The sequence below is a fragment of the Setaria viridis genome, chromosome 2 (genome assembly GCF_005286985.2).
Source record: "Setaria viridis chromosome 2, Setaria_viridis_v4.0, whole genome shotgun sequence".
In the NCBI taxonomy this organism is placed as follows: Eukaryota; Viridiplantae; Streptophyta; class Magnoliopsida; order Poales; family Poaceae; genus Setaria; species Setaria viridis.
Genome location: NC_048264.2, coordinates 3,321,331 through 3,340,289, shown reverse-complemented (window position 1 = coordinate 3,340,289; position 18,959 = coordinate 3,321,331). Strand labels below are relative to the sequence as shown.

General features: G+C 44.0%; 3 protein-coding genes across 3 annotated transcripts; 1 reads left to right on the top strand and 2 right to left on the bottom strand.

Moving 5' to 3' along the window:
- Positions 1-271: 271 nt before the first annotated feature.
- On the bottom strand, positions 272-1,136 carry LOC117842899 (uncharacterized). Its single transcript, XM_034723421.2, has one exon. It carries the CDS (start codon positions 976-978, stop codon positions 430-432), a length of 549 nt encoding a protein of 182 aa, XP_034579312.1. The 5' UTR covers positions 979-1,136; the 3' UTR covers positions 272-429.
- Positions 1,137-2,633: 1,497 nt separating this feature from the next.
- Positions 2,634-4,478, top strand: LOC117845426 (RNA-binding protein CP33, chloroplastic). Its single transcript, XM_034726472.2, has 4 exons — positions 2,634-3,132; positions 3,204-3,305; positions 3,426-3,722; positions 4,017-4,478. The coding sequence occupies exons 1-4, from the start codon at positions 2,710-2,712 to the stop codon at positions 4,212-4,214; spliced, it is 1,020 nt and encodes a 339-aa protein (XP_034582363.1). The 5' UTR covers positions 2,634-2,709; the 3' UTR covers positions 4,215-4,478.
- A 106-nt stretch (positions 4,479-4,584) lies between these two features.
- On the bottom strand, positions 4,585-8,193 carry LOC117845427 (uncharacterized). Its single transcript, XM_034726473.1, has 12 exons — positions 8,085-8,193; positions 7,894-7,914; positions 7,657-7,757; positions 7,508-7,565; positions 7,357-7,400; positions 7,201-7,281; positions 6,571-6,641; positions 6,388-6,498; positions 6,095-6,177; positions 5,614-5,830; positions 5,116-5,199; positions 4,585-4,898 (listed from the first exon to the last, which is right to left on the bottom strand). The coding sequence occupies exons 1-12, from the start codon at positions 8,110-8,112 to the stop codon at positions 4,823-4,825; spliced, it is 975 nt and encodes a 324-aa protein (XP_034582364.1). The 5' UTR covers positions 8,113-8,193; the 3' UTR covers positions 4,585-4,822.
- Between the last annotated feature and the right edge of the window lie 10,766 nt (positions 8,194-18,959).

Here is an 18,959-nt window from a genome sequence, read left to right as displayed (position 1 = left end):
AGCTCTGAATCTCAAAAGCACCACTCCTTGACATTGCAAGAGCATCAGGATTGCCAATTGTAAGATTTTCTCAGACCTATTACTAGTAGAATCAAGATCTCAACACATCCCTCTTAAGCATTGCAATTACTAGTAGAATCTGTTCAATGCACTACCCAGCAATAAGATTTTGCAAACAACAAGCGAGGGTTCAGTAATTTCAATGCATGAAGACAGCCAGTATCCCTACAGTTTCAGTGGAAAGAGTAGCATACATCAACAGATAGCAATATCAGGATCAAGATCACATCACATGATCAAAATTTCTTCAATAAATTGCGTGCCGCGTCCAGCAATTACGCGTAGAACAGCCTTATTTCCCCACAAAGGGAACCAAAATTAACCTCAGGAAGTATGAACCCAATAACCAACCTACCAATTGTTAGTTACTCAAACCCTCTCGGTGACTGCCTCTTCCTTCTTCCCCTCGCCGGCGGCCGGCGGGGAGGGAGCAGCCTGGTGCGGCACGGCTTCCTCCTCCTTCTCCGCATCGGATGCTGGCTCCCCTTTCCCGGCGTCAGCCGCGGCGGCGGCGGTGGCGGCCTCGGCCTCGGCCTCGGCGCGCTCGTTGACGGCCTGCTCGGCCTGGAGCACGGGCGCGTAGTAGTCGGCGTTCGCGTCCATGCATTTCTTGAGGTTGGCTGTGGCCTCGTGGCAGCGCTCGACCATATCCGTGCCCTCCTTCTGCGCCGCCTCCACGCATTCCTCCCACGCCACGAAGACGTCCTTGCAGCCGCCGGCCTTCATGAAGAGGCAGAACCCGCACTCCCCTTCCTCCTCTTCCTCCTCTTCCTCCCCCTCCACCTTCTCCGTCGCCGCCGCTAAGGGCGCGGCTGCTTCCGGGGCCGGTTCTCGCGGCGCCTCTTCTTGTCCAGCCACGGCGGGTGCGGAGGGCTCGTGCGCGGGGCTGGGGTGCGCAGAGGGCCCGGGGGACGCCATTGCCTTTGGTGTGATCTGCGATTGCGCGAGGTGGCGGCGGGGTTCGGGAGCTGGGCGGGGAGGTGGCGGCGAGCTTCTTGGGGAGGAAGAAGAAGAAGGCGTCCCGCCGCCGCCCGACCGAGGAGAGTTTGGTGTTGGTCTCCGAGACCGAGAGGGTCTGAATCGTAATGGGCTGTGGGCTCGTTCGTTAGCGTTTCCTGGCCCATAATACCATGGGCCACTCGTCCCAACGGCCCAGCAGAGAGCAGCAGATAAGAAGGAATTCGTAAACGCTCCCAGAAGACGAAATTTTTAAGGAAAAAAACTGACAAACAAAAAAAAAATTGATGCAGTAGAATTTTCACAAGAAAAAAAAACTGACGCAGTAGAATTGCAATATGTGAATTATGAAACGGCATCGCACAAGGTAGTATATGAATTTCCAGCCTTTTAATTAAACAATGACTGCTGGACTACGTGAAGCTGCGTCACCTCCAACTTTCTGAAACAGGAAGCCTTCCGTAGATGAGAACAGTCAAGACACTCACAAACAAAAACAGTACTATGTTGGTTTTTATTTGGCATAAAGTTAATCAATGTACAAATAATCTGGCAACCAACTTGATCCATGTTGTTTTTCAAAGCAGTTTATACAGTTAAGGAACTGAGATTTGATTCCCTGGATATTCACATTGTTCAGGGAAAGCCACATACACCCATAGCTACAAACCATTGCAACGTACATTGCTTCCATGATTAGATAATTTGCCAGGACATAATAGGTATCAGATGCACACTTTGGACACCATAGCATGACATTGGTACCTCCTTGCTAATCTGGTTTAGAACACCACAATCCTTGGTCACTGCAACTACTAGTGTGATTTTTGTGATGCACTACCAACTGTATGCATAGCTTCAGTAGAAAAACTAGCATACATTTATCCTTCGCGAAGACCACGTAGCTACGCCCAACAATCGTTGCTATTCCTTCCGTCCCAAATTACTATCCGTTTTGACTTTTCTAGATAAATACCTTTTGATATGCACTTAGATGTATACTTATATCTGGATACATAGGAAAATCAAAACGAATAGTAATTTGGGACGAAGAGAGTAGTTACATGTGCTTTAATTCTTCCTTCCTTCATCTAAAAGAAAAAGAATCTGCTTCTTCCTCGCCATCGTCCTTCTTCCCCTCGTCGCAGTCCTTCCCCTCGCCAGCGCCGGGAGGGAGGCAGCGGAGCAGGGGCGCGTAGTGGTCGGCGTGCTCGTCCATGCACTTCTTGAGGTTGAGCGCAGCCTCGCGGCACAGCTCCATCTCATCGGAGCACGCCGCCGCCAGGGCCAGCCGGCCAGTCACTCCGCGAACGCCTCGTAAGCGACACTGCAGCCCCCGCCCTTCATGAACGCCGTGCACTCCTTGTCGGAGGAGAACACGGGGAGCTCCTCGCCGGAGGACGCCATCGCCGCCGCTGGTTCGGGAGCAGGACGCCGGCGGCCGGCTTCGTGGCGGTGCCCTTGCGATTGTATAGAAACAGAGCAGTTGGATTTGGATGTCGACAAGAAAGAATTCGATCGGCGTTTCGGGCCCATAAACTCATGGGCCACTCGGCCCAACGGCCCAACAGGTAGCGGATAAGGAGAAATTTATTTATCGGCGGCGAGAGGCTCCTCCCTCCACCGCCGCTGCACTCGCTGGCTTGCTGCCTCTCCGGCCTCCTCGCTTCATCCCCCGCTTCCTCGCCGGCCATGGCCGCCGCCGCCGTAGCCGCCGCCACGTTCCGCACCCTGCACCAGCCCGCGTCTAGTGGCGTCCCCATCCCGCTCCCCAGCGTCCGGTTCCAGTGCCTTCAGCGCCACCGCGTCGGCCTCTGCCTCTTCGCGTCCCCACGCGGCCGCCCCGTCCTGCTCCCACCCTCCGCCGCGGCCGCCGGCGAGGCGTTCTCGTCTGACGGAGAGGAGTTCGACGGGGAAGAGGATGAGTACTTTGATGAGGGAGAGAGCGAGCCGGAGGAGCAGGTGGAGGTCCCGCGCGCGTACTCGTCGCCGAGAGGCCGGCCGCCGCGTGGCGAGGAGCCCGGCCGGCTCTTCGTCGGCAACCTGCCCTACACCTTTACCTCCGACGAGCTCAACGATGCTTTCTCCGAGGCCGGAAGGGTCGACGACGCGCAGGTACCGAACTGATGGAACTCCTCTATCAATTTCTGAAGAGCATCGTGGCTGACGGTTCTCAATTGCTGCAGATAATCTATGACAAGGTCACCAACCGGAGCCGCGGCTTCGCCTTCGTCACCATGGCCACCGCCGAGGAAGCCGCCAAGGCCATCCAGATGTTTGATGGCGCCGTAAGTTCCACACCAATTGGACCAGTTCCTGCTCAATCCACAGAATTGGGGTCTTGCCCATGCCTTCAATGTGTATGTGTACTGACATGATCTTGGCATGTGTCCGGTGTCCCAATGAAGCTGCTGGGAGGGAGGACGGCAAGGGTGAACTACCCAGAGGTGCCGCGGGGCGGGGAGAGGAGAACGGTTACAATGGATGGCCGCAGGCGTGATGATGGCACTTACAAGATTTATGCCGGCAACCTGGGGTGGGGAGTGCGAGCCGACGCGCTGAGGTCAGTGTTTGAGGGGCAGACCGGCTTGCTTGATGCCAGGGTCATCTTCGAGCGTGAGACCGGGCGGTCGAGGGGGTTTGGGTTCGTCTCCTTCAGGACTGCAGAGGATGCACAGGCTGCATTGGAGGCTTTGGATGGAGTGGTATGTTCTGTCTTGATCTAGGACTATGCTATTCAGTGCCCATTACATTCTTTACTGAATATAGGCAAATGGCAACTGATGCAGATTACAGCACATTAGGTAGCTAATATATGAATTTTCAGTGTTAAACAATGACTGGACAATGCATAGCTGCTAATTGTACTTTGTTCATTGTGGCATGTGAATTGTGATTTCATTATCATGCTTGGTTTTACTTTGAGTGCACATTCTTAGTTCAGATTCAGATCACCTTGGCGAAGTAGTGTTTAACATGGTTTTGGAATGCCAATGCAGGAGTTGGAAGGGAGGCCACTGCGGCTTAGTCTAGCAGAACAGAACCCACCACCTGGTTCGCCGCCTAGCGCGGTGCAGGCACAGCAGGAGGAAACTGCTTCAGACATATCTGATGCGGAGACTGAAGCAACCAGTTCTTCAGAATCATCTGATGCACAGGTGGACGAGAGCAACTTACAGACTGCTACGACTTATTAATAACTACGGACCAGGGTTTATAAGACGTTGTAATGATTTCCAAATTCCACCATTCAAATCCAAGCTGTACCTATTTGAGCGAAAATTTTGACACCACCAATGCTGTAGTGAGGATTCAACATTTCAGCTATAGATACTAGAAGGTGTTAGGTACCTAGATACTGCCGTTGTTCTTGTGATGTATTATGCTAAATATATTGTTCTAAAGTGCAACAGTGTAGCCATTGGCTTCCTGTAAAATGATCCAATTCACATGTTATATTCTGTTGGGTGTCAGATAAACTCACAGGTTAACTATTTTAAATAGTTATAGAAGAAAGATATTATCGGTTTAAGTTATAGTTCTATTTTCTGCAAACCCGTTTCCATATGAAAAATAAAACCATATTTGCATGAGTTCAGGTCATATCCCCAGTTGAGGTTGGGGTGTACGCAGTCAGAATGCGCGCAAAAGTTACAGGGGCTCATATAGCACACAGAAATTTGGCGATAATCGAAGGACAAGTATAGAAACAAAAAACATTTCATATCCATGTTGGAAAGAAGTTGGAACATTTAGCTAAGCAACAAACAAATGGAAACCTTTCAAAAGGCAATTGCTCTGCTGATCAGTTATCCTGGACAGTAGTACCACTCTCAAGCTGCGCATCTGCAGATGCATCAAGGTCTTGGGGAAAGAAAAGTCTGCAAGGTTGGGCAGATCACATCACTTTAAAACATGAGGAACCACAAAGCTAGAGCTACTAATATTAGCAGAATGATCTCTAACATTTAGAAAAACATATCAGTATTAGGTGAATATTTGAGATATATAAGGTCCATAGGCATGAGGGGTGTAGGTTGTCCCTAAGCTACTGACAGGCGGTTGAAAGTTCTCAGCTTGATACACAGTTAGCTTTACCTGCATGTGTTTTGGTACAGAGTTTTACTTAAGCCCTCTATGTCAGCAATTCCCTTGCATCCAGCCACTACCTCAAGAACTTGCCTGAAATCGATAATGATGTTACAGGTTTTCTTTTGAAGTCAAAAGCCATGCACAAATATAAATTTGAATGACAAAAGGGATGAGTTTAACTTGCAGTCTAGCGACAGTTGGATAATCATGACATAAAGCACAAGGTTAATGGAATACATCATTCAGTTATCAATGCTCAGAACTTCACTGATCAAGAAAGAACTACAAATTTCCATGTAAAAAAGCACCTCGATTTGTTCAATGTTTCTACATAGAAGGGCTCGAGTTTTGGTTGGATGGCATTGTCAGATAAAAAGAACGGAGTACTTGAATGAGAAACAAATAACCTATACAGGAGTTGAAACTCAAGGAACTAGTCCAAACATTTACTGTACCAATAAACTTAAGAATTAATGGAAATAATATAAAGGTATCGTGAGTTACCTGACTAAACAGGGCTCATTGCGGCCTTTTACCATTGAATCTGGCTCATACTTTTCTTTCTTCTTGGATGGCCAGACTGATTTTACATACTGGCTTCCAGCATGGTTATTTCTTATATCACAATATGGAGAGTCTGTCTCTATCATCAACCTCTCAACAGGAATGCCTCGGAGAACCTCAAGATTTTCATTAGTTTTCAGAGAGCAGCCATTAACACCTGCAGCCGTGGTTCATAAATTCTTTATTATCTATCTAACCCTACTGGGAAATAATGAAAGAACAGAATATCAAATTCTACAGTTGCTTCAATTGTCAATATCCAGATGGAATTTTTCAACACAAAACTGAATCACAAAGCAGAATTACAATATAAGTTGGACTAACTAATTTTGGAATTAATAGATCAGTGTTTAAGTAACTCCAGTTTGTAGTTATCATATTGGATCACATGTAGGTTTTTACTGCAAGTGAGGGAGATGACCTATAAACATCTTCTCAAAAGAAAGGAGTCTGTCACGATCTGCTGCCGAGTCAGTGAAGGAGTGTGTAACCCCTCCAGGGAATCTGCCAAAAAGAAAATTGTCCCTAAGATATAGTGGTTAGGAATAACTATAAACAATTACAAATGTGTTGAATGGGGGTAACTATTCCAATCATAGTTTACTTTAGACTGTTTCTTTTCATGTTTTAATCCTCTACACTGGAGAAGTGTATCAAGCATGGAATCATTTCAAGAGCACCATTATGGAACATGGAGCATTGAATCTAGAATACCTGTACAAATTTCTTGACATGATTTCACAGAAGTCTTCACCAGCAGCCCGCATGTGAAGGAACATTGGTAGTTTTACTGCTTCAGCCAACTCAAATTGTTTCTCAAAGTACCTAATACGAAATAAAACACTCAGCAAATGTACAGATTAGAAGTAAATGCATAATGTGAGCAAGATAACATACTTCTTTTGTACATCTGCCGGACAGAAATGAAGCCTATCATAATCCAAACCACATTCACCAACAGCAACCACCTGTAGGAATTGAACTCCAGATGTAAGATTGCAAGTGGTTTCTCTGGGGAAAGAGAGAGTGGTGGTGGTAATAACCACTTAGTAAAAAAAGTATCACATCTTAATATTTCAAAAATTAAAGATCAAACAAAATATGTTTGCATGAAAACGCACTTGAACTGTGGATTGCCAAGGACATCATTGCACATTCTATACTTTGTAAGCACTGGTCGAGCGCTCGATCCTTTTGACCTACACTAATGTTCTTGTTTACTGCTACTACAACTGTTTTGCATTTCATTGTACTTATTATATCCAATTCCTGGGGCTTTTGTAGGATTTTGTGATTAGCCTAACTCAACTTTGCTTGGGATAAAAAGGTTATGTTGTTGTTATTAGGTCTTTAGCTGAACAATGAGTGAAATCCTTGATTCTAATGAGAACCTTCAGTGGCTCTAATCAGCACATGACTGTGTAACTGTTCCTTAGCAAGTTATTAAAAGGTTATGAGAGAATGATAGTCAGGACAGAATTTTCATCTATGATTGTGCTGGGAAACTATGTATAACCCACACACAACCTTGCCTTTCTCTATCCCCTCCTTCGCTAGAGCCAGTAGTGCCTGAAAATGTCCCTCCGGGTCTCCACTCTCCTCAAACTCCTAACCACCCAAAATGCACTAGATTAGATAACAGAACCACAAATGAGCAAAGACCAATCAGAAAATGCCAATTACCCCACATCTAGTCGGGTGCACGCCGACCGTGCAGAACAGCCTCCCTGCATTGTACAGACACAAGACAGCTTCTCAGGCGCATTACATCGAACACCCTAGAGGCACCACCAAGCACACCAGTCAACGGACCATATCAAGCAATTGACCTCACCGTCGGTCTCGGCGATCTCCAGTGCTTCCCTGGACTCCTTCAGTGACCCTCCCGTGACCTGCCATCGCGCCAAACAAAGAAATTACTAAAGATACCAAGGCAATTAAGCAGGAGACAGAGAGAAAGGGGACGCCAGGAGGAAGACGAACAATGATGCGGTCGACGCCGGTGGACCACGCGCGCGCGAGTACAGCCGGTATGTCAGCGGCGTGGCACTGCTTTCCGTGGTAGATGCCCTTGAACATGCCATCTTCACAGCAGCATCAGCGAGAAGCACGGCGAATGACACATGGAAAGAAAAAGAGAGGCAAGAATCAGCCGACCACTTACGCGTTAAGCATGTAAAGAATAAAGAAACGGGATGGAATTTTGGAATCGTTAGCTACCGGTGAAGTTGACTGCGATGTCTGGCGTGGTGGACGCCGCGCCGGAGACGGAGAACAAGGTCGGTGGAGGGCAAGGTAAAGGCAGACAGGGTCAGTTCGGGTAAGAGTGAAAAGGAGAGGAGGGATGATAGAGGAAGGTGCTGTCACGCCCGGACGCCCCGTGCGGGGAGGGAGCGAGCGGAGGAACTTGCCGATGAGCTTGACGGCGGCGGACGCCATGGCCGCAGCGCGAGAGGAGGGCGGAGATGGGAGTCAATCTGTCTTTCTGTTTTTTTGTAATTTTATTATAGGAAAAAAAAAAACTAATGGAGTTTAGTAATGGGCCGTGTCGCGGCTCCTCCAAAACTCACTTGAGTTGGCTGAGACGATTCTGGCCCGTCCTGAGTAAGTAATGGGCCTACTGCACCATTCGACGAAAAACATGCATCGGGAAATTAACGTTGGCCCGCCCATTTCTGAAATAACTAGCGTGCAAATCTGGCCCGCCCTGAGTTGGTAATGGGCCTAACTCACGATTTTTCTAGTATTTTCCTGATTTATTTTTGTCCTGCAAATCAAATAAATAACCACATCCGACTGACATGTGGGATCCAAGGTTAAGTGTATTGATGTATTTTCTCTCTTTTTTGCTACAGTAGTTCGACCCCCTCAGCTTTTGCTGCTCGAGGGATATTACAGTTACTCAATTTTTTTTTGCGAAGACAATTACACAGTGTTTTTTATGAAGATAATTGCAATTACTCATGCCATTTGATCCTCATTTAATGTGTCATCTATCCTTTTCACAGGCTATGAAGACCTCTTAATTTTTCGGTTCTTTTAATCCTAAAAATACGCTGGGTGCATATAAGTATCGGAATGCCGGGAAATGATAAGGACAATTTACTGAAAATTTTGACAAGAGCCAATATCTACATCACATTTCTTAAGGTAACTAGCTTGATCGATCTTCTGGGTGTTATGCATCTTGTTTGTATGAGCTTTATCAAAATGACTTGCTACCTAAAAAAAGAGGAAAAAGGCCCTTAAACCTGTGCGCGTTGCGACTGCTCGCAACTATGGGCTGAGAGGTCTCAGGAAAATAATTTTAGATAAGAAACAGAGTTTGATTTTCACCTTTTTAGCTGCAAGATAGCAATATTTCAAAAGTCGTCTAGGTTAAGATAACTGAGTTATCTAGAGACATGTTAGGAAAGGAAAAACCACAGCCGTACAATCATCCTCTTTGTAAGAATCAATCCTAATAAAGAGATAAGTGACTTGTTCTAACCTAGGTTTTTCAGCAATTCTTTCTGTAGCAACAATGAAGCAATAATCCATGACTTTATCGTTAATGAAGCAAACAGTTCTTTGTGTATTGAGAAGTTGATGGCTAAATCGATCGTTATTTGCGTATCCTAAAAGCATATCCTCCATTGACTTGTGTTAACTCTATTGTCAAGTCAACGGAAATTCTGAAGATCTCTCTTATATGGCTATAACCAGACTACCTCGCCTAAGGCACTACCGATCGAGATGGTGTGCTCCCTCCAATACCCACAACGACGATGCTCAAACTTGTAGCGAACCTGGCATAGTTCTTTTGGCGAACCTGTAGCGAATTCAATTGTACCTTGAAGTCAACTGGCACGCAATGTGCTCAAACTTAATTTCATGAATGTTTCATTCTGCCAACTATCTTAATCTTAAATAATCATTGTTTTTAACAAAATTAGTAAGTTCAGCTCAATTTTAGTCTTTGTGGGTGCATGGTACGAGGCCCAGTGGTGCCAATTATCAATTAAATCTAGGAAGTACAACTTCATAACCCCGAAAAAGGTTGTTATCAATATGGATTGCTGATGCTAGTTTTTCATGGCATGCACTCCAACCAAACTTCATCGGTAGCATGATAGTTTCTATTTGCTGCTTCTTTTCTTTTTAGTTTTTTACCTCAAGTACAAATAATACGGTAATAAATTAACCATGTCATCTACTCCCTTCGTCACATGAAAAGTGCAATCCTTACATTTGAAAAAAAATCCCACAAAAAAGTACAATCTTAGAAAATAGATCTAACTACTTGCCTAATTGGTCACATCTGATTGGCATGCCAAAACTTACTGCATGTGGCCAATAAATGAAGGTATTATAGTCTTTTCATGCCACCACTAATATGTCCTAGAAAAACTAAGATTGCACTCTTCATGGGACGGACGGAGTACTCTTTTGCACAAACTATATATGACCCTAATATGTGTGAGTTGGCAGCAGATGGTATCAGGATGATGCTCTTCAAAAAGTTGATCGAGAAACACAAGAGAAGGCAGTGCAGATTTCTTAAATGACCTGACCAGATTAGATACGTCCTCTGAAGTCTAGGGCTCACTGCTTGGATGGACTCTAATCCTTCCTTCTTAACATTCATGTAGTCATTTGTGTGTATTTTTACGCGTGAGAATGGGTTTGGGAGAGATCTGGAACATTTTTCACCAATTGGGTAGAACTGGAAGCAAGATGAACCTGAGTTGCTTATTGATGAGTTAGACATGCCTGCCTAACTTTGCTTTTGTATCAACTCACTACACATAATGGAAATTTCGTGAGAGGTGTGAGCAAACCGTCATGCAAATCTGACATTTTCGTGAAGGTGCTCCAAGACCCGCCACGAAAACTAATTTTTGTGAAGGTTTCCCACACACCGCCACGAAAATTTGTTATTTTCACGAAGCTATTGCATAAACCTTAATGAATATTAGTTGTTCCCACCACGAAAATAATTTCACGCGCCACTTATTTTCAGAAAATGAAGGTTTCCAAGCCATTTCTGAAAATGAAAAGAGGGAAAAAGTATTTGATTAGGTCAGCACATTTATCTTAAATTTTAATCACATTTAATGGGTCTCTTTTCCCAATCCAAACAGTGTAAAACTTTTTTTTTTCAAAAAAATGCATAGAGTTGGTTGCATAAAGTCGGTACCAAAGATGAAATCCTAATGAGTGATGAGAAGGCCCAACCTCGACCATTATCGAGCCCAACTTAAGCTAGCGGGCTAATCAGATCTCCATAGGGCCAACTTTGAATTTTGGTTTAACAGTCCTGGGATTATTAATGCAAAATTTGTATTCAAAATTGTTACTCCTCCAATTAGTACCACCGGTACGGTGCTGAGTGTAATAATGCAAATCGACTTGACACCTACCTATCCAATCATCAATATGCCACCAGCCTTTGAGATATAATTCCTTTCTATCTCCATCTTCCGTTCAAGGATATATATGTGATGTGTCTGTGTGTGTGTGTCTGGGAGAGGAAGCACATAAGCACCACAAAATACATGAGATATATGGGAATTCAATGTTACCTGAGGAGCTAGTAGCCAGACTTGCATTGTATGAAGACAGCCTGGATAGGATTGGGAGGCATGGGATGTAGATGGTTTAGGCTTGCTAGGAATGCTAGCACAGTGATATAAGATACTTCAAATCAGGTTTCTAGCTAGGTAGCCAGAAACTTCAGAAACTGTATATTTGTATGTAATTATGGGCATTGAACACCGATTACTTGCCCAACCATGTCCATCTCGTGGTCGGTCCTTGAGAATTATATACATTGCTGTGGTGGTTCCTGCAAGGGTGAGGAAGGAGAAGGTTGGTGGATGGCAATATATGGTCTGAGTAAGAGAGCGAAGGAGAGGATGGAGGACGATGTGGCGTAGGGTGGGCTAGCACGTAGCGGAAGATGATCTGATGCCGGTGGATGCCATGGATGTAGCGCTCGAGGAGGGAAGAGATGGAGTCAATATGAGTTTATTTTCTTTCTTGAGAGGGAAAAGTTGGAGTTTCCAAAGCACCCCGTTGGTCTGGGCTGAGCATAATTCTGCCCCACATTGAGTGCATTTTAGCATAGTGGCCCAATTATGCACTTCAACAATGAAATTGCATCAGGAGATGTTATGCTTCCCAATCCTTTAATTCTCCTCTCTATAAAATTTGTTCTAGCTGTACAAACTGTTCCAGTCAATTAAGATTAGTTAATCTAAGCAGATTGAGTTAATAAACTCTTTAATGTTGTGAGCTTGTACGATTTGTTCCTGATATATAATCATTTTTGTTTCACTTAAACTTATTTTCGTTTCACATGTAGTTAAAATGGTTGTATGAGAGACTATAAACATTTGTTCGCTGAGCTTGCATGATTTGTTCTAGATATATAAAATTTTTATTCCACTTGAATATTTTTTCAATCTATGTGCTTTCTCGGTGAAAACACTATAAACAAATACTAAACATTTTATGAAATTCAAGTAAAAAAAATCATATCTACAACTCTTGAAAAAAGTGCTTTTCAAAAAACTCTCGAAAAAGGAACAGGCTGCCATGGAAGACACCTCACCGAATCCTTTGATATATGCAAATAGAGTTTTGGTACCTATTCCTATCTGATCGATTCATCGTCAATCATTCAATACACACCTACCATTCGAGTTCTAACTGGCAAGTCCTTTTTATAGATCTCCGTCTTCCCATACAAAAGTGTCAATGTGCATGTTGTTGGCTCGGAGAAGACTACAAGAGAAACGGTTCCTTATTTTCGAGAGAACTTTCTAGACGTATACTACTTACAACAGCATCATGTAGGGTTGGGAGGCATGGGGAATAGATGTCCTAGTTTCTCTTTGGACTCCTGCGCAGGTAGCATGCCTTCTGGTTTGAGGGACTCTAGGCAAAATTGTTCTAGAGAACAGAAATTCACGTCTTCCGGCCGCGGTCGTGCGAAGTGGTATGACTTATCGGCCACATCAGGCAATTGCATTTAGGTATGTGGCGCTTGCATTTTGCATTTTCTTGCTTTTTTAGATATACAAATTAAATTGTTTCGTTACCTAGTCCTTGCAAACGAAAGACGAGCTTCTGAAAAGTGCCCATGCCGCTGTAGTTAAACACCACACGTAGTAGTATTTAGCAGAGAAGAGGAACGCAATCTCATGATCGATATATAAGCACATTAACAACCAATCTCCAGTGATTAAGGAAGCAGCTACTAATGATCAGTATATCATGATCGATCATTGGAAGCATCGTACTACAAAGAAGAGCAGCATTTCTTCCTTCTTCTTGAGCACAAGTCGTCCTGTGATGCTTTCCCCCCACCAATGATCCTGTGCGTGTTCTGTGGCCATGGCACTATCACTGTCTGCATTGTGTGGTTGTGTCGGGTTATAACGATCGGCTCGAGGTGATGCCCAGGCCATCTTCATGACGTGACACCTTCCGCACCCCATAATTGAGCTTCATCTTTGATCTCTTGGACACTCCGGCTAAGATTCAATAGAACAAAATGTTAAAACATGATTGTTAGCTTAAAATCCAATTCCTTAGTTTTCTCTGTTTGCCCTATAGTGCTGCCATGTACTTATTCTCTGCAGGCCTAAGATGTGAATTAAAGTATGTGCGCAAATAGTTGAGATTCAACACATCATGACCATTCTCCAATAATGATTGCTTTGAGCAGCTTACAATAAGGTCAAATAAATCTCCATACAAATACTGTATATAGAATCAATGGATGGATGTATTATTGCACATTTAATTAATCTCCACATAAATACTTTAGCTTTTTCACCAGGCCATGCACCAGAAAATTAACCTGAACTTTGAATTTTGCACTTCCCAGATCGAGTCGAGACTTAGCACAATCTAATTGATCTCAATTGACTGGTTAATTATGTAAAAAAAACACAAGTTACTTAATAGGGTGGCTTGTAATAAAAGGCATGCATTTTCTATCCCAAAACTCTTAGTACAGTACTATAGTAAATAGCAAGGCAACTGAGACCGTACGCTATCGAGTGGGCTTTAGAAGAAAACCTGCATGATCAATCGATGGAAGGATTAATGCCTCTTCCCAAAGTGGCAGCTATTTTTCCATCTTGATTTCCTCTTTGGAGGCTTTTTTATTTTGTGTTTTATTACAAATTTTAATTGTTGTTGTACGGAGTAGTTGTTAGCTGTCTTTGGAAGGAGTATGAAAGCACATTTTGAATAATTTAATGAACTCAGTAGCAGTCCATCTGCACCAGCTATACATATACTCGTTCCCTTGTTAGGTTCTTTTCACTGGCATATCCCTCTTGTATGTATATGCACCGGTATGCAGATGAGATGAGGGTAGAAAAGTTCGCATAGGCGAGCCAAATGCTTTCCATTTAAATGATTGATATGTGAACAGGTATTTCGGATTGGGAAGCATCACAGGATGAGATGGTACGACGAGGGCGCGAGCGAGGCAGCGCCTCGCGCCCTAGAATGGCGACGCTGAGGCTGCTGTATGACGCTGACAGGTTGTCTCAATGGAGCTGCTGATGAAAGGTAACCACAATGTGTGTGCGGACTGTAACAACGTTGTATCATGAATCCTCTTTGACTTGTATTCGAGAAGTGTCATAGCCTTTGTGTCAAACTGATATGGTAAATGTCACAAAAAGGGTGTGTAGATACTAATAGTACAAGAGATTCTCATTTCAACTTCAATGAGAGAATACGCATTTTTTTCCCTCTTAACTTCATGACGTCTACAAAGATCATCTTCAATCATCAACAAAAAACTGTACATGTTCACATGCTAGCATCATGTCAATTTCTTTCCCTTGTCGTCCTTGCATTACACATAGATGCGGGCATGTGACAATAATGTAGGCACATGGAAACATATCATGTGGGTATAACAAAGGAAAAATGACAGTAAACTAACCCAAATTTCTACAGCAACGAATGCCTATATATGCAGCCATGCATACTTGTGACTGTAGTGAGATGCTTACCACTCAATATGAGCTGATATAGACGTGTGATAGGTGATATTTGGGATTGGGAGGCATGAAGAGAAGATATATTAATGTTTATATTTTTGAGGCGATATGTTAATGTTTATAGTTTCAGGATCACAGGTCGCATGGCATGTGCAGCTGACTGTGCATCCAAATGAGACTTTCGGTCGAGCGGTCCTGTAGGTATGCCGGCAAAATGCATAGCTTCCATCCTTTCCATCTGATTGAGCAAGTTCAGTACACCGGATGAGATGAAAACTTTTTCAGTCATGGGTGCCTAACTCTCCGACCCTGTGCCTTCCACCAAGTCCTCAAAGAAATTGTCCAATATATACTGCCCCCTGTTGTTGCCACCGAATTAGATTTCAATGCCAATATGCCATGGCATTGTGCGAATTGTTGGTATCTTGTATCCTGGCTTTTTAATTCAAGCAAATTGTCGAATTAATAACAATTAAAATCAGTAGGACATGCAGTTTTTGAACGTCTGATTCACAATGAAATTAATTGGATGACTGCCTTGAGCATCTTATTGCATCTACCAGAAAATTAACCGTGAGATTGGGTTTCGCATTTCCGAATTTGTCAGGTTCAGTGCAATTTACTCACTTGACTGGTTTTAGTATTTAACAAAAAAAAAGGATACTTGCACAATCTGACGTCCTTCTTTTTGCATCTTTCCACAGTCCTGTCCAATAAACATATAAATGCCATAACACATCCGGGAGGAGGCATATAAATACGCTGCTATTAGGTAGTTTATTTATTAGTCTATTAATGCACCATTTTCCCCTCATGATGTCCGGTTAATAGTGGCAATATACAGTACATGCGACACGCCTACTACTCTGCTGCTCACCCATTTGTATTCCCTTATCTTCCTCTATGGTATATAAAATGGCCGGAGCTATGGAAGGCTTATTATTATATGGTTTGGGAAGGTTTTCAAGTGCTCAATTAATGGGGATGGCTATGAAGGAAGTAACTGCGTCATGTCTACAAAGAAGAATTACAAAGGATTGGGAAGCTTCAGAGAATAAAATGTTAGCTTGAACGCCATTAGTGTCTGCATAACCGTCGGGGATGCTCCAGTACCAACAACTTGATGTTCAACTGCTTTTAGCAGGGCTAGCATATTGGGGAATTTGGACCATAGGACTAGGCGGTTTTGCATGCAGGCGATCAGAGCTGAAGGTGTGTGAAGGCTGAGTGGTTGATCCAACTTTGTGTTGTAAATCATTTGAAAATGGAAATGAAGGTCACAGTCATGTGCTGCGGAATTTCAAATATGCTCTGGTCCTTGCATATATTGTTGTCCCTGAGGTGACAAGAATGGGCAGGCAGAACGAGTAGGCAGAAGTTTCATGGCAAAGAGCAGAGCACATGCATCCACACTCCAGTTGCTCTTCCGGTACGTTTCATTCTTCAAGCAGCTCAGCAGGACGTGAGGAACTTCTCGCCGGAGCGCGCCTTGCAGAGAAACGGTACGGTTGCCAACGACACTAATCTACACGTACTCCTTATAAGGATGCTGGAGATGAACATTGTTAGTCATCGGTCCCAACTACCCGACCTTTCCCAAACTTGATGGCCTCCACACCACCAAAGTCATCAGACTATATATAACTGATCGCTCCCTTGTTCGTTTCATTCCAGGCATGACAGGATAAGGGTACAAATAACAGGCGAGCGGGCCAAATACAAGCAAATCAATGATTGATATGTGATGGTGATATTTGGGATTCGGAGGCATCACAGGATGAGATGGTACGCGGCAGCGTCGCTGCAGCGCCTCGCTCCTGGGAGTGGCGACACTGAGGCTGCTGGATGACTTTGCTGCCTGGTTGTCTCAACGCACCTGCTGAATTCGGGTAACTGTATCAGTGCTTTGTTGGGCTCTCTTGGGATCTTCACGTGGTCATGGGCTGGTAGCCAGCTGATGCTTGTGGGCAGCCAGTCTGCTCAGGTCCTCAGCCATTTAACTATTGAGCAGCTCGAGCTGGCTCGTTAAAATGTGGGCTGCCATTCTTCTGAGTTCCTCTGCCGTTTAGCTGGTGAGCAGCTCGAGCTGGCTCGAAATGTCAGCTTAGCTCATCAGAAAAATTCAAGAAGGACGCAACTGGTTACCACAGCGCGTGTAATCGGTGTCTGTCATTTTTCTTATTTAGCAGCTATGTTAGTGGTACCCACCATGTTGTGTGTAGGTCTGTTGTCCTTCCTTTCCCACTTTGGGACTCTGGTCAGTTCACTTGAACAAGTTCAACTGGATATCATGTCGCTGTAAAAGTTTGCTTTCGTCTTATACTACTTTGATATGGCTTTTTCACAAAACAAAACAGAGAGAGGGAGAGATCTAGAGAGAGAATGTGATCAAGAGTACATGTTCTCAAAATTATGATAGAAGTGTGATCAAGAGCACAAGTTATCACATTCACATATCACCCGTTTGTGTTTCTTCCCATCCTCCTGTCAGGCACATAAGTAGCTGAATCTACAGAAGGGAAAGAACGATCAGCAAGAATAAAATTGGAAAGCACAAGGATTACTCAAGCAAAGCCGGGTCTATCATACATAGGATTGGGAAGCATTAGGGAAGGAGATGTTGGTTTGCATAGCATCTGCACCTCAATGGATGAAAAGTCTCGCTCCATTAGAGACGGTCACTTAACTGGTTGACCACTGGATAGCGCAAGTCGGAGCAATGCTTCGGCTTTGGGTCCATATTGGTCTGCATGTGCGGCCTGTCCTCTTGCTCTTGTGTAGCCGGTGGACCTTGTCCTCATCATCATACATCACTTGGTACCTAAGAAAGATTGCCCCACCACTATTGGGGATTTTAGGCCTATTTCCCTCCTCAACTCAACAATTAAGCTTCTTACAAAATTGCTGGCAGAAAGACTCCAACAGGTAATCATAAGGCTGATCCACAAAAACCAATATGGGTTCATCAAAATAAGGACAATTCATGACCGCTTAGCATGGGCCTTTGAGTACCTCCACATCTGCAAGATCTCTAAACGAGAATTGGTCATCCTAAAACTGAACTTTGAAAAGGACTTTTATAAAATTGAGCACAAAGCAATTCTGGAAATTATGAAGCATGAAGGATTTGGGCAGAGATGGCTCCAATGGATCAAGAGAATCCTAGAATCTACATCATCACTTCTACTCAATGGAGTTTCAAGGAAAGTTTTCCATTGCAAAAGAGAGGTAAGGTAAGGTGATCCCTTATCCCCCCTTCTGTTTTTGCTAGCAGCAGATCTGCTATAGACAATTCTCAATCGAGAAAAAGACCAGGGGAATATAAATCTCCCTATTCCAGAAAGGGCAGGACAGATTTTCCTGTCATTTAGTATGTAGATGACACACTCCTTATCATGGAAGCCTGCCCCAGGCAGTTACTACTACTCAAAGAATTGCTAAATACCTTTGCTGCTTCTACAAGTTTGAAAGTTAACTACCAAAGTCAGTAATGGTGCCATTGAACATCTCTGAGGAAACTTTGCAGAACCTAGCCATAGTTTTTGACTGCCAAAAAGGAACACTCCCTTTCACATACTTGGGGTTGCCTCTGAGAACAGTCAAACCTAAAATTGAGAATTTCTTACCCCTCATCCAGAGGATTGAAAAGAGACTTGGCTCCACGTCCAGAGGATTGAGGTAAATTGAAAATGGTAAACTCGGTCCTATCATCCTCTGTTGTCTTCTACACCTCCTGTCTTCTACACCTCCACCCTTAAACTCCACAAAGGCATCATAAGGTAGTTGGACAAGTTCAGGAAGCATTGCTTATGGAGGGGCTCAGAATTAAGCTCTTGCAAGCCATTTAAAGCGGCCTGGCCAATGGTCTGCCTCCCAAAAAAACAGGGAGGGTTGGGAGTAGTCAACACCAATGCACACAATGAAGCACTGCTGCTCAAATTCTTACACAAATTCTACACAAGGGCTGATATTCCATGGGTAAAGCTAGTTTGGGATAATTATTATAACAATGACAGATTGTCAGGACAGCAAAACAAATGTTACTTTTGGTGGAAAGATGTAGTAAAGCTGATAGACAAATATAAAGGAATTGCGTCTATTTCAATAGCAGATGGCTCCACAGTCCTTTTTTGGCAAGACCTTTGGAATGGAATAATCCCGTCTCAAGCATACCAAAAATTATACTCATTTGCTCAAAACTGCAATGCCTCTTTTAAAGCAGTCTTGGCGAAGCCACAACTCATCCAGAATTTCTCCCTGCCCCTCTCCACACAG

What these genes read in the sequence shown, in the direction of transcription:
- LOC117842899 (XM_034723421.2), bottom strand. Translation starts at nt 978, where the DNA reads ATGGCGTCCCCCGGGCCCTCTGCGCACCCCAGCCCCGCGCACGAGCCC.
- LOC117845427 (XM_034726473.1), bottom strand. Translation starts at nt 8,112, where the DNA reads ATGGCGTCCGCCGCCGTCAAGCTCATCG. An exon ending in TGCACCCGACTAGATGTGGG is followed by an intron (nt 7,282 to 7,356) that starts GTAATTGGCATT and finishes TTGGGTGGTTAG; the next exon opens with GAGTTTGAGGAGAGTGGAGA. An exon ending in CCGGCAGATGTACAAAAGAA is followed by an intron (nt 6,499 to 6,570) that starts GTATGTTATCTT and finishes ATTTCGTATTAG; the next exon opens with GTACTTTGAGAAACAATTTG.
- LOC117845426 (XM_034726472.2), top strand. Translation starts at nt 2,710, where the DNA reads ATGGCCGCCGCCGCCGTAGCCGCCGCCACGTTCCGCACCCTGCACCAG. An exon ending in TCCAGATGTTTGATGGCGCC is followed by an intron (nt 3,306 to 3,425) that starts GTAAGTTCCACA and finishes GTCCCAATGAAG; the next exon opens with CTGCTGGGAGGGAGGACGGC. An exon ending in TGGAGGCTTTGGATGGAGTG is followed by an intron (nt 3,723 to 4,016) that starts GTATGTTCTGTC and finishes ATGCCAATGCAG; the next exon opens with GAGTTGGAAGGGAGGCCACT.